Source organism: Sapajus apella, unplaced genomic scaffold (assembly GCF_009761245.1).
Source record: "Sapajus apella isolate SASKATOON/1434 unplaced genomic scaffold, GSC_monkey_1.0 scaffold153, whole genome shotgun sequence".
Classification (NCBI taxonomy): domain Eukaryota; kingdom Metazoa; phylum Chordata; class Mammalia; order Primates; family Cebidae; genus Sapajus; species Sapajus apella.
In genome coordinates this window covers 192,865-207,515 of record NW_022437093.1, presented here as the reverse complement: position 1 = coordinate 207,515, position 14,651 = coordinate 192,865, and the positions used below count along the sequence as shown (strand labels likewise).

General features: G+C 43.6%; 1 protein-coding gene across 5 annotated transcripts in view; it reads left to right on the top strand.

Annotated features, from left to right (window-relative positions):
• The window catches only part of MAP3K3 (mitogen-activated protein kinase kinase kinase 3), a 73,131-nt gene that overhangs the window by 50,898 nt on the left and 7,582 nt on the right, over positions 1–14,651 (top strand). For 3 of the 5 annotated variants that reach the window (XM_032266045.1, XM_032266043.1, XM_032266047.1), the window contains 2 exons: positions 10,005–10,138; positions 13,738–13,811. In XM_032266045.1, the coding sequence (XP_032121936.1) occupies positions 10,005–10,138; positions 13,738–13,811 (208 nt within the window). The remainder of the gene's footprint in view (positions 1–10,004; positions 10,139–13,737; positions 13,812–14,651) is intronic. The other 2 variants (XM_032266046.1, XM_032266044.1) reach the window with 1 other exon arrangement.

Sequence of the window (14,651 nt, the reverse complement as noted above, 5' to 3'; positions counted from 1 at the left end):
GAGGCCAGATCATGAGGTTAGGATTTCAAGACCAGCCTGGCCAAGATGGTGAAATCCTGTCTCTACTGAAAATACAAAAATTAGCTGGGTGTGGTGGCGGGCACCTGTAATCCCAGCTACTTGGGAGGCTGAGGCAGTGAATTGCTTAAAACCAGGAGGCAGAGATTGCAGTGAGTGGAGATCACACCACTGCACTCCAGCACGGGTGACAGAGCGAGACTCTGTCTCAAAAAAAAAGAAAGAAAGAAAGAAAGAAAAATAATTTGCAGGTGTTCAGAGAGAGGGAGATAAATTACTGCTTTGTGGAGCTGAACAAATGGCATTGTCTTTCACTAAAACAGGAATACTGGAAGAGAGCCTGGTTCCAGTTGCTGGGAAGGGGCAGACTAATGTTTTAGACATGTTGGTATTGAAGTGCCTCTGATGCCAACAGGAGATATCAGAGGGGCAGTTAGACATACAGGTCTGTAGCTCAGAGGGGAGAAAATCAGGATTAGTGAAAAAATATTGGAAATTGTCACGTTCAAACCATGGGCCCAGGGGAGAGTGCCTAGCCTAAGCAGAGACTATAGAATGAGAAGAAACGAGGGTCCATGATTGAGCCTTCGGAACCTAACACTTAGTGATCGGTTAGAAGAGGATGAGCCTGCGAAGGACACAGGAAAGGAGTAACCAGAGAAATAGGAAAGGAAATTAGGAGTGTGAGGTGGGGAGAATGCCTTACTTCCACAGAACCAGCCAGGTGGTAAGGACAGACCAAGGGTAAGAGACAGAAACCTGTACTTTTCATTCACAAATGTCTGAGTGCTTGCTGTGTGCTGGTACAGGTAAGACTTTCTGAAGTCAAGGGAAACAGAGACAGGAGTCAAGGTTAAAGCATGAGAGACTTGGAAATGTCCTAGCAGTAGAAACCGGTCAAAGAAGTCCCTGGTTAGTAAGCCTTAGCAATTCAGCCTTTCACCCAGTTCCTCTGCTGCCTCCTTGCCATCATTATTTACATATATGTGAATATTTAGTGAGTTTGCAGGAAGTGGGCCACTCAGTTCACACCGCAACATTTGCATTGATGGAGAAGCACAGGGTTAGCCCAATCAAATTCCAGACATGTATATTTATTTGAAATTCTTCCTTATTTTGGATTGCAAATCAGCTTTCTCTCACTTTACCCATCGACTCTAGTACTGCTCTCTTGAGGAACAGATAAACACAGATAAAATCGTTCATATGACAGTTTTTCAAATATGTGAAGCCCCAGGTATCATATTTATCCTTTTTTTAAATCATAATATGCATACCTTGAATTCCAGTTTTTTTCAGGCCAGTCTGTTAAACTCATTCATGCTAAACAAACAAACAAAACAGAAACAAACAAAAAATCCTACTAAGTATTGAGTAATCCAAAGGAGTTAATTTCCCTGTGGGGAGATCACCAGGCAGGCTGATGGAATTTCCCTACCTGAAAATATCCTCTCTCATATCTTGGCCTATGGAAATTCTACCTACCTTTGAAGCTGAAGCACTATTTTTCCATAATACATTGGGTGGTGCCCTTAAGCCATGTAACCAAGGACTTGTCTAAACTAACTAAAGGACTTGTCTGCCACCTCACACCTCTAATCCCGGCATTTTGGGAGGTCAAGGCAGGCTGATCATCTAAGGACAGGAGTTTGAGACCAGTCTGTCCAACATGGTGAAACATGGTCTCTACTAAAAATACAAAAATTAGCCAGATGTGGTGGCAGGTGCCTGTAATCCCAGCTACTCGGGCTGCTGAGGCAGGAGAATTGCTTGAACCTGGGAGGCAGAGGTTGCATTGAGCCGAGATCGTGCCACTGCACTCTGGCCTGGACAGACTCTCACTCTGTCTCCAAAAAAAAAAAAAAAAAATTATCTGGGTGTGGTGGTGTGTGCCTGTAATCTCAGCTACTTGGGAGGCTGAGGTGGGAGAATCACTTGAACCCAGGAGGTGGAGGTTGCAGTGAGCCAAGATCATACTACTGTGCTCCAGCTTGTGCAATAGAGTGAGACTCTGTCTCAAAAAAAAATAAATAAAAGACTTGTTCCTACTACATTCTGACTCCTATATGGTCTAAGTTCATCTTGTTAAGTGCCTTTGCCTCTGTTCTTACTCTGTCTTTCTCCTTATCTTGCCACTTTGTCCCATACTGAGGCAAGCCACACTCCAACCCCTGAGTGGAGGCAATCGGGTTTTTTCACAAGTTTAGCAGCGAAATGGTGGACTTGCCAGTTGCAGTGGTGCATGCCTGTAATCCCAGCACTTTGGGAGGCCAAGGTGGATAGATGCTTGAGCCCAGGAGTTTGAGACCAGCCTAGACAACATGGCAAAACCCCATCTCTCTCTGTCATCCAGGCTGGAGTGCAGTGGTGCCATGACGGCTTACTGCAGCCTCAGCCTCCGATCCTCTTGCCTCAGCCTCTCAAATAGCTGGGACCACAGGTGCTTGCCACCACACCTGGCTAATTTGTTTTTTGTAGAGATGGGGTCTCATTATGTTGCCCGGCCTGCTCTTGAATTCCTGGTCTCAGGTGATCCCCTACCTCAGCCTCCCAAAGTGCTGAGATTATAGGTATGAGTCCATCATGCCTAGCCCAGGATGTTTTTAGGTTACAGATATGAGCAAGTGTGTGAAGGGAGAGATAAAGACAGCTGAAGGAGGGGTTGAAGGTGATGAAGAGGAGATTATGGGGGAGCTGACACCTGCTGGAGATGAATCAAGTCCAGGTAGAGGGTCTATAATGCTTTCACAAGAAGAGAGGAGCCCTCTGCCGCTGAGAGACAAGGAGGGAAAATCCAGGCAGAGGACAAGAAGGAATATTGAAAGGATGAGGTTGGCTTGTAGCCACAACTAGGCAGTAAACCAATTAGAGAACCAGCTTCCAGTTCTAGTGTAGACTTGAAAGGGTAGAAACCAGGACTGCAGAGGTAGTGACCATACACGTGAAAACAAAATGATTAGCGTCTTTCACCTCCAAAGGTTTTTTTCCCTCCTTGCTATATAAGTTCTCTGATGCTAGATGAAATTAGAAACTTTGATGGTGGTAGCAACTCCAAAATAAAATGGAAATTTTGAAAGTTGAAACATAGAAGATGTTCTCAGGATCTTATGGAAATTCTACCCACTGTTGTGTTCTACAGAGTGCAATCCGCTATGAACGTATTGGTAAATATTTGTTAAGATTTTCTGTTGAGAAAGAAAAAAAGATTTGATTTCTCTCCCCATCTCGTCTGTCCCTAAAGAGAGAAAACAGTTTAGAAACAGTTGTGGCCAAAAAAAGCTATCTCTTTGTATTTGCAATGACCTGCACATTAACACTGACCCAAAGCCCTAGAACTCCCTGTGGAGACAACTTCCTGACTGCTTCAGCTTCCTGATGAGGGTTCTCCTATGAGAAGGGCTAGAATCTGAGAGCCTGTCTTTCAGCTTTAAGTCAGAGTACAGAGCAAAAGAACCTACCATATCCTAGGCTGAGAGTTTATCTTTGACTCTGCCTCCTTGGGTTAAGGAGGTTGGTAGAGAGCCCACACCCCCTGGGAGGAATGAGAACAGCTGGCAGCTTAAACCCTACTCTTCTCCTTCTGTGTAAAATGCCTTCATGGGAAGTTGTGGGCCTCTCTGAACAGTGGAACTGCTACTGTGCTCTTTTGCTTCAGCTGGTGCTGAGATGGGCCCATTGGCACAGATGGCCCCGTGAGGCTAGTTTTGCATAGCACTGTGCTTTGTGCTGTCTGGCTCGTTGCTATCACTGCTGGTAAACATGTAACCTTTAGTGAATTTTATGGTCCAGTATCCTATCATGTTCAGCTCCCTGTCTCACTTACTCTCAACTGCTGTTGTATGTCTCAGTGGCTCCCAATTTCTGAAATGAAGATTAAAAACAAAACTGAAAATGCCCTGGAGTAGTTCTGCCAACTCCTGGTTTTTCCATTCGCTTCCTCTGATAGCCATTGGTTTGGGGAGACTTCCCTTTCCTGCTCCAGCCTGTGGGCCTGTGCACAATAGCCTCTGGAGCGTAGCCCATCAGATAACAAGACTGGCTCTCTGCAGGCACAGCGTGGATTGGAAAAAGTGAAAGTCTCTGGCTGGAAATAAAAGCTCAGAAAACCTTTGCTATTTTTCCCCAGGCCCTTCTGGGCCTATAGTGCTGGACTTACGTGAGCTAGTCCCATCCCACTGTAAAACCAGGGGAGAGTTCAGTGCAGCTGATGAAGGAGGGGACAGGTGTTAGGGGGACCATGGATATTTTATCCCAGGGAAGTCTTACCCCAGACACTTCAAGTAACAGATTGAGGGCATTTCATCCTATCTGGGCATAATTTGGACCAATATCTAAGGCTTCATAAATAAGAGGGTTTTTTTTTCTCTCCAATCAATCTCTTACAAGAGACATTTTTATTTGTTCTAGGTAAAATGTATAATACTGCTCCAGAGTGTGTTGGTCAGAGTTCAGTTGTGTAGAGGAGAACCCACTGTAGCTAGTTTGAAGAAGAAGAGATTCCATAAGCCAGAGGAGTACATTGTGAATTATGGAATCAATGAGGGAAGAAAGAGAAGCAGGCTCTAGGTTAAGACATACCACAGAGCGTCCTCCCTCTTCTGTAATCAGGAAGCCACCGGTCCAGAGGTCTAGGGTCCCTCAGCTCTGGTCCACACCTGTCTGTCAACATCGGCAAAGCTGAAGACCAGGTGTGGATCCTCTGCTAATGCTGTGGCAGAAAAACCAAAGGCTTCTGTGACTGTGCCCAGGAAAAGCAGGAAGCCTGTTAATCTCACAAAAGTGCATGTGATTGGCTGAACCTAAAGAGAGTCTTAGAAATACAGCTTTTAGCCAATTAGCTGTTGAAGTACAGGAAGGCACACTAGAAGGGTGAAATCCATCTTGCGCCTACTCCATATATCTGCCACATAGAGTGAAGGATACAAATGGGGTCTTGTGGAGTTCCTACCATGAGATAGGGTTACGTAGATATGTACCTGTGCCAGCACATTTATAACTTCCAAAAGAAATTATGAGGTAGGTAGATCTTCCCATTTTTGCAGTTGAGGAAATTGAGGTGAGAGCTTAGATCATTTAGCTAATGAGTGGCAAAGCCTGATCTGAGCCCATGTGTATCTAATTTCAAAGTTTAGTCTTTTCTCTCTGCACCTTGCTTACCTCCTTAGAGTTGCTTCTGCTGCTGACAAATGTTGCTGACATGTAGACTAAATTGCCACAGAACCTGTGGACTACCAAGATGTCATCCAAAGCTGAAAGTAGGAAGCAGGCAGTAGGCTAATTTTTATAAGCAAAGGGTTAAATAGTGTTCTCTCGGTGTTTTGAGGCATGATAGGACTTAGGAAAACCATCCTTTTTTCACAGTTGCACTAGAATTTTGTGTTACAGTAGCAAGGGAAGCAGCCAGGTACATGGGTCTATGAGGTCTGGATCAATGGAAAGTAAAGTAGTTTCCTTGGTCCAGATTTCCCCTAACCTCCATTTTGTCTTTGCCTCCAAGCCCTCCATTGATCAAATGGCGTTTTGTATTCCTCATCTCTGACTCCCAAATGACCATGGACAAAACAACCCTAAATTTGATCTGCATGAAACATAGCACTGTGGAGATGGCTGACACCTGTAATTCCAGCACTTTGGGAGGCTAAAGCAGGAGGATCCCTTGAGCCCAGGAGTTCGGGACTATAGTGAGCTATGATCACACCACTGCACTCCAAAGAAAGAAACATGGCACTGTGTTTCCCCTGTGCTGCCAGGAAGTCCCCACGTTAGCCTCTCTCCCACACCTGGCAGGCTGTCATATTTCCTTGTGGATGGGATCTCCATCCTCCATAGGGATTACTCATGGGGAACAGATGGCCTGGCCAGTTCAGGGAGAGGTTTTGCCTTGTGCCATTGTGTTGATTAGCATGCCTACCTGTTGTGGAAATAAATTATAGTCCCCAAATTGCCTTGGCTGAACTGTACTGAGAGTCACAAAGCCTGTTTTATACCTTCAGCCCCACCATGAAGTTACTTTATGGCTTTGGGCCTCAGGTTTCCATCTGCACAATGTGAATGATAATAATGCACCACCACTGCCAGGGTATAATAAGGGTCAAATGAGAAGTGACAATGTTTTTTAAGAAAAAAAAATTGCCTTGGTTGATTTTATTGCTCTGTTAGTTCACAGTACAATATCCCTAAATTTACACTGAGAGTAAGTTTAGTTTCTGCTAGGGCTTAGAAAATATGGATAAATTCTCTTTCATGGGCTATTTGAGACCATTTCAAAGGCATGTCTCAGATACCACTTTATCTCAGAATTGATGGCCTCTACCCTGTGAGTGAGATGTTGAGACAGGAAATCCAGCAAAATTCTATGCCTTTCAGAGCAATTTTGTTTCTGGCCTCCGCTCTGGAGTCAGGTGGGGAAGCCAGATAACTGAGGACCCCATGTTAGGTTTCCTGCCAGAGAGACATCCTTGGAAGCAGACTGGGGTGATGTGTCCAAGCAGAGATTGGAAGTATTCTCCGTGGTGAATTCATAAAAACATGTTCAGCACAACCAAATGAACCATATGTTCTGAACAACTGACTTAATGTAGAAGAATCAAAGAGTGAGTTTCAGCTGAGTGCAGTGGCTCACACCTGTAATCCCAGCCCTTTGGGAGGCCAAGGCAGGTGGATCACCTGAGGACAGGAGTTTGAGACCAGCCTGGTCAAGATGGTGAAACCCTGTCTCTACTAAAAATACACAAATTAGCTGGGTATGGTGATGGCTGCCTGTAATCCCAGCTACTAGGAAGGCTGAGGCAGGAGAATTGCTTGAGCCCAGGAGGCGGAGGTTGCCTTGAGCCAAGATTGCACCACTGCACTCCAGCCTGGGCAACAGAGCAAGACTCCATCTCAAAAAGAAAAAAAAAAGTCAGTTTCTTGAAGGTCATTGAAAAACAATAGTTTAAGCTTCTTAGAAAATGTTTTTCAAAGAGCAACCCTCTGGCCAGGTATGGGCACTCATCATGCCTTTAATCCCAACACCTGGGGAAGCCAAGGCTTGAGCCCAACCTAGGCAACATAGCAAGACCCCATCTCTAAAAGTGCACACACACACATAGAGCAAGACTTCCCTCGATTCTTTTTTTCCTTTAAATATTTTTCTTCCTTCTGAGGGTTTTTGAAATAGTGGGAATCTCTCTGGCTCTGGAAGTTTGTTGAGCCCCATCAGTCTGTCAGGCCCACCCTCTTTTCCAGGATGTTCGAAGAGCCTGGACTGGGCTTTTGAGCACCCTCTGCTGAACATGCATGATCCCTGGTGTGCTACCTCTACTTCCAGGCACAGGCTCAGTGCTCCTGGCCCCACATGAGCTTTCATTTTGTTTTGTCTTTGAGACAGGGTCTCACTCCATCACCCATGCTGGAGTGCATTGGTGCAAACATGGCTCACTGCAGCCTCAAGCTCCTAAGCTCAAGCAATCCTCCTGCCTCAGTCTCCCAAGTAGCTGGGTCTACAAGTGTGTGCCACCATGCCTGGCTAATTAAAAAGATTTTTTTTGTAGAGATGGGGTCTCACCATTTTGCCCAGTGTGGTCTCAAACTCCTCACCTCAAGCATTTCTCCTGGCTCTCAAAGTGTCAGGATTATAAGTATGAATCACTGCACCTGGCCACACATGAGCTTTTAAATGACAAGAAATATATATGTGTATAAACGTACACACACACACATATAAAACTAAAACTCAGTGTCTCAAGTTTTCCATCTAAAACTGGTCTGGACTGAGGCTCTAGCATCAAGAAAGGAGGGAAGCCAGGCATGGTGGCACCTGCCTGTAACTGAAGAGGGAGGATTTCCTGAGCCCAGGAGCTCAAGACTAGCCTGACATAGTGACATAGTGAGATCTGTCTTTGAAAACAAAAAAAAAAAAAAAAAAAAAAAAAAACAAAAAAAACAGTAGAATGAGTCAGGTACTTCTAGGTCTCCAACTGCCAAATTTGATCTCTCTTGCTTCCTTAGCCATTTCCACAGAGCATCTTGCCTGCAGTTCCATTTCAGAAAACGTAGTACTATAGCCCCTGAACTAGACTGGAGAAACCAGCCAGCAAGGAAAGTAGCCTGCATTGTTGAGGGATGGTACTTCTGCTATTCCTGGTGTCTAGGAATTGCTGGGTTGTGGGAGAGAGGTAAGGGCTGGTAGATAAGGGAGTGGAGGGCTCTTGTGTCTCTGGTTTTCTACACAACAGGATAAATTTGTTCCCTCCAGAACAGGAAAAGGGTTCAGGATAAGAATCCTATATTTAAGTTTTGAAGCTACGAAAAATATTTGTGTGGCTATTGTTAAAGCTTTTTTTATTTGGTTGTTTGTGTTTTTTTTTTTGTTTGTTAAAGCTTTTTTTTTAAACCTTCCGAAAGTTGGCTCTTTTGGTTTGTCTGGTGAGCTTAGGAAGGCAAAAAGATGCAAACTTTTGGCCTCATTTTTGTCCCCTCTGATCATGGAAAGCAATAGAATCAGTCAGGAAAAGCTCTTGGACTAGGAGGAAGAAGGACCTGATTTCTCGGACTCAAAATCCGTTATGACAGAAAAGTATTGCTCAATGACTTACAATGTGTGTCTCTGCACACCTCTGTCATTCACTGACGTTAGGATGATAAACCGTTTAATCTTACAAGCTGATGTGGTGAAAGTACCTGTAAATTGGTTTTATATTTTTTTTTTTTAAAGACAGAGTTTTGTTCTTATTGCTCAGGCTGGAGTGCAATGGTGCAATCTGGGTTCACTGCAATCTCTGCCTCCTGGGTTCAAGTGATTCTTCTGCCTCAGCCTCCCGAGTAGCTGGGATTACAGGCGCCACCACGCCCGGCTAATTTTGTATTTGTAGTAGAGACTGGTTTCTCCATGTTGGTCACGCTGGTTGCTCGGCCTCCCAAAGTGCTGGGATTACAGGCTTGAGCCGCCGCATCCAGTGGTTTTATATTCTTTTACCTGTAAAACATAAATAATTGTTTTTGGGTGTTTCGGGTTTTTTTTTTTTTTTTTAAGATTTAAGTTCATTGAGTCTTCGTTTCTTCCTCTGTTAAGTAAAGCAAGTGCTTACCTTTCAGGATTGTTGAAAGGATTAAGTGAAGTAACAAATGTAAAAATACCTTGTGGAATACTTGCCACTTAGCAGGCACCCAAAAAATATTTGCCAAACCTCTGTTGTAGGGATGCTGAAAATCAAATGAGATTAATTACTGTGAATGTGTAACAAAAAGTAAAGTACTACGTAAATGCGAGATAATCGTTACTCAGACCAGCCTGAGCAACATAGTGAGACCCTGTCTCAATTAAAAAAAAAAAAAAAAAAGATAATATCATTACTCATATGCCAGGAAGCATGGGAGTGGGTAGGAATGGAGAAGCCTGCCTCTTGATCCTGGTCAGACCATCAGGAGGGCCTTTTTACCTGATACAGGTAGAGAACAAAAAAGGGGAGACCCTGGCTGAGGGAACAGGAGAGCAGAGGGAGATGCCCAGGTATATTCAGTTACCTTTTCCTGGTCCCCACCCTCAAAATACTGCTGGGACCCAAAACTCAAGAGAACTAAACTGATGCATTGAGCTGATGGGAGGAAATGGCATTAGTGCTCTAGAGGAAGAGAGAAAGTGACATTATGAAGGAATAATTATATATAAATATATATATATATATATTTTTTTTTTTTTTTAAAGCTAGTCTGATTGCCAGCTAACATTGGTCTCATAGGGGTTATTCTGATTTTTGTTTTGTGCCAAGGTTTTTGGTCACATATGCTGTAGTGCCTGCTCTATCTCTGGAGTTTGTTTCCTGTTAGGAAAAGACTTTGTTTGCCTGAGGGAGCTGGTACCTGCTGGATGTTAGTGCCATGACCCATCTGAGTCACATTCCTGACCTCTGGAGCCTGGGGTCTGTGAGCTGGCCCCATACCTGCTCCTGTTGGGCCACACATCCTGGGCTCTGTTGTTGAAAAAAAGCCTCCTTTATGTGCTCTAGGCTCCCAGAACCTTGGCCGAAGCTCACCTCCCCCTGGCTATGTTCCTGAGCGGCAGCAGCACATTGCCCGGCAGGGGTCCTACACCAGCATCAACAGTGAGGGGGAGTTCATCCCAGAGACCAGCGAGCAGTGCGTGAGTATAGGGGGGTTGGGATATGCCCATGTCCTGTATCAGCAGACCAAGGTCATAACAAGGGGCTCCCAGTAGTCACAGTGAAGAACATGTACCCCATTTTGAAAGCTCTTTTATAAACCAGGCCTGCCCAAATATGGATTACCCCTTTTTAACAGTCAAATAACGATTTCTGCCAAAGATGGGATCTAAACTACGTAGTCTCGTTGCTGTTGGGTGAACACTTAACAGATTTTCCTTTATTGTAGTCCTCTCATTGTTCCCCCAGGTAGCTGGGACTATAGGCAGGCACCACCACACCCAGCTCATTTCAGTAGTGTTCTAACATATGCCCGGTTTTAAACTGACAGGTTATGTTTTTCATTGGATATATTTTAGTTTTGCCGTTTCTTGATGAAAGGTAGGGAGTAAACCATATCAAAATTACACTGTAGGATTGGTTAGGTTGACCATTTATGATGGTAGACAGTTGTATTAGTTACCTATTGCTCCATTACAAATTACCACAAACCTAGAGGCTTAAAACAACATACATTTATCATTTTCCAGTTTCCCTGAGTCAGGAGTCTAGGCATGATTCAAGTGGGTCCTCTGCTGAGGGTCACACAAGACTGCAATCAGGGTGTCAGGCAGGCTGCCTGCCTTTCTTGAGTTTGGGGTTCTCTTCCAAGCTCATATCGTTGTTGACAGAATTTAGTTTCTTGTGGCTGTAGGACTGTGGTTCCTCTTTTCTTCTGGATGTCACTGAGGGGCTTCTGAGTTTCTTTCCTAGAGGCCACCTGCTGTTACTTGACATGGGGCCTTCTCACAACATGGCAGCTTCTTCAAGGCCAGCAGGAGAATCTCTTGCTCCAGTCTGCAAAGATGGAGTCATAAAACATCACATAATTATGGGAATGAGTATTCCATCCTCTTTGCCATAGTCTATTGGCTAGAAGCAAGTCACAGGTTCTAGTTGCACTAAAGGGAAAGGCAGCTGGCTCATTGGAACTAATTGGTAGAGAAAGTAATCACCTTAGAGTGTGCCCACCACAGTGGCTCAGCCATTTTAATGGCTAGCTTTTAAACTGGTGGCTTACTTGATGCAAATGGCTTTGGCTTAGTGAACTCAGAAAGGGTGAGATCTGTAGTTTCATTCTGGTCTTTTCAATGTGCTTGCTTTGATTGTTTTAAAAAAAAAAAAAAAAAAAAAAAAGGCTGTTCTTATACTTTCTGGAATTTGGCCTGAGAAGGGGAAATTTCTTAAGGAGAAAATGTCCAACAGATGGGCCCGGGCTGTCACATGGGAGATTTTACAAAAAACTGATTCTTGTAACTTTTCTTTCATTATTCAAACTATATAGGCTATGAGAAGCACTTTGTACTCTTCTTCCTTCTATCCTCCTGCCTTCCAGATAAATTCATGTTTGGAATAGTGACCTGGAGTATCTTTAGCTGCAGAATTCCTTCTTGGGCATTTTACTGACCATCCTTCCTGGTTTCTCTAACCAGGGCACTTCTGGACATCAGCTGTTCTAGGGGTGACTTGGGTGTAAAATTCCAGAGATTGCAGATGAGCTTGATTGCCCTTAGTCCGTGTCCCTCACCATGGTCCTATACTCTGTCCTCTTCACTTTTTTTACTTTATCTGCATGGCCCTGGAAGGCATGGGAGGGTTTGACTCCTAGGGAGAACAGACTTTTAGAAAGAGGCCAAGGAAGGCAGTGGCTAGGGATTGCTAAGATCCTCTTCCAGTGCCTGCCTCTTTAGCTGAAGAAAATTGCTTCTGGTAACAGGTCATTTGAGATCAATCCACTGAACAGGAACAAACGTTGCATAGTACGTAATGAAAGAATATTCCAATGTGACTTTATTGAAAAGTGAAAGTATGATAAGTTTTTGTTTTTTCTTTAATTGGGTTTAGGTGATAATTGCATCTATTTACTCATTTTTGAATGAATAAAGTATGATTCATGTTAATTTTTTGGCCCAAGTTTTCTAACAAAATTTATGCCAGTCCAGGTGCAGTGGTTCATGCCTGTAATCCTAGTCCTTTGCGAGGCCAAGGCAGGAGGATTGCTTGAGGTCAGGAGTTCAAGACCAGCCTGGGCAACATAGCAACACCCTGTCTCTACAAAAAAAAATCTTTTTGAATTAGCCGGGCATAGTGGCACACATGCCTGTAGTCCCAGTTACTCAGGAGGCTGAGGCGGGAGGATCACTTGAGCCTAGCCTGCAGTGAACTGCACTCCAGCTTAGGTGGCAGAATGAGACCCTGTCTTGAACAACAGCAACAACAAAATGCTAGCACAATGTAATGTCCTTCACTCCCTGCTTGACTTCTGACCATAAAGATGCTCATTTTTCACAAGAGCATTCACAGGACTCAGCAGTTTGCCCAAGGCCTCTCATGAGTCCACCACACCAGCCTTATTTGTCCATTTTCTTTTTTTTCTGTTAACTGGTGTAAATTTGCCAAATATGCACCTGATAGATTGAAAGCAATTCTCTCCAATGTTGGTTTCATCCACTTTGGATAGTCTATATCCTTAACAATATTTGCAGTTTTACTTTGCAATTTGCCTTGATTGGCAGATTTTAAAAAATCATGTGTGACAATATGACCTAAAGCATTTGAAATTATGGATGGGGACAGATGCTAGTATTAAATGGGAAAAAATATTTGAGTTGGAAACTAATTTTATGGAGGTTGTTAGTGAATTTTCATAATTCTGATACTTTGTTTCCCTATGTAAATTTTTTTTAAATTAATTAAAAAAAATTTAAACAGAGAGAAGGTCTCACTATGTTGCCCAGGCTGGCCTTAAACCCCTAAGCTCAAGTGATCCTCCTGCCTTGGCCTCCCAAAGTACTATGATTACAGGCATGAGTCACCAAGCCCAGCCCCTATGTAATGTTTAATGTTGGAGCTCAGATAATGAATATTCTGAAATTGAAGACCCCAGTCCCACCTTTGTGCAGAGAAAATGAAGGGGAAGATCTTCAGGACATTGATTGAAGAAAAATTGATTTTGTTGCTGCATTTGACCATGGGCCAGAGAAATATTTTAATATATTTAGATATCTATTACCTCTGCATTGGACCAGGAACTGGGATGTTTTCATTCTGGTATCAGCTGTGTACTAACTTAGTTTTATGACTTTAGACAAGTCTCCTAACCTTTCTAGGCCTATAGTGCTCGTCTGTGAAATGAGGCAATACTTGTCTTTGTAAATTATAAATTACGGAGTGTAAACAGAAGCATTAAGGTCCCACCCAAACTCACTGGAAGGCTCAGCAGGGTAGTACCATCTCCAGAGCCAGGCTCTAGTGTTAATGAGCCAAGAACATGCCAACCAGAAAAGCAGAGCCTCGGCTTTGCTCTCCTGCCAGAGCTTCTTGGGATGCCAGCCAAGTATTTTTCTCCCTCCTGGAAACTTGCCTTTTAAACTAAGGGGGAGGACGGTACCTTCCTATTCATTCTTCCCACTGCATGGGGAGAGAAAGGACACTTTCATATTTCTATAAGAAGGCCCGTTGGCTGGGCTTTGCCATAAAGCTTGGATCACGGGGGAATTGGGGCTGGGGATGTGGCTTTATTGTATGACTTGCCTTACAGATGCTGGATCCCCTGAGCAGTGCAGAAAATTCCTTGTCTGGAAGCTGCCAATCCTTGGACAGGTCAGCAGACAGGTATGGGACTGTGGGTGGTTTGGAGGGTAATGCATAGTCATTTTTGGAACTGATGGGTTGAAGAAGAGGAGTTAGCTCTGCAGGCCCAGGGTTAAAACATAATGCTTCTAGGAAAGCCTTCTCCTTAATTTCCCAGATACCACGAGAATGTTATGATTGTGTAATTAAATGAATGTAATAATAGCTTATAAGATAGCAGCTCATTTATTAAGTACTTGCTTTGTTGTTTTAAGTGCTTTGCATGTTTTGACTTTCGACATAATATATGCCGCTCTTGTACTTTTGGCTTCACTGCTGTGATCTGAACTGAGAAGCAGCGGACTGTCATTGTTTTAGGGGAAAAACTGAATTCTCATCCATTGGTTTACCTTAATTTTTTACTACAAGTGTTTTTGGCAGGGAGTAAGAAACTGAAACCTGAAAACAGAATATCCAGAATGCCTATCATACCACGCTGCCTGCTTGGTGTATATCTTCTTCTTACACTTTGGGAGGAAACAAGTGGTGTTCTTTACATACCAAATAGCAGGGGTACATCTGGAAAGGCCTTGGCATTGATCTTGGCACTCCCTGGACTCTGCCTTATTATGCCCAAGAGCAGTTTTGATCAAGTCTGTCTGGGTTTCAGACTGTGCTCAGAAGCTATCGAGCAGGTTGGTTTTTTTTTTTGCTTTGTGTAACTGATTAATTGTTCATTTGGGTAGTGATCTTGTGACTATGGCTAACTATGCATTGTCTTGCCTAATAGACCTGAGCACTGATGAGCACTGTCTTCCCTTTAGACATTATAGAATACAGTTATGGTTACTTGGTTTCTAATGTGTAGCCTTGTCTGGGGCT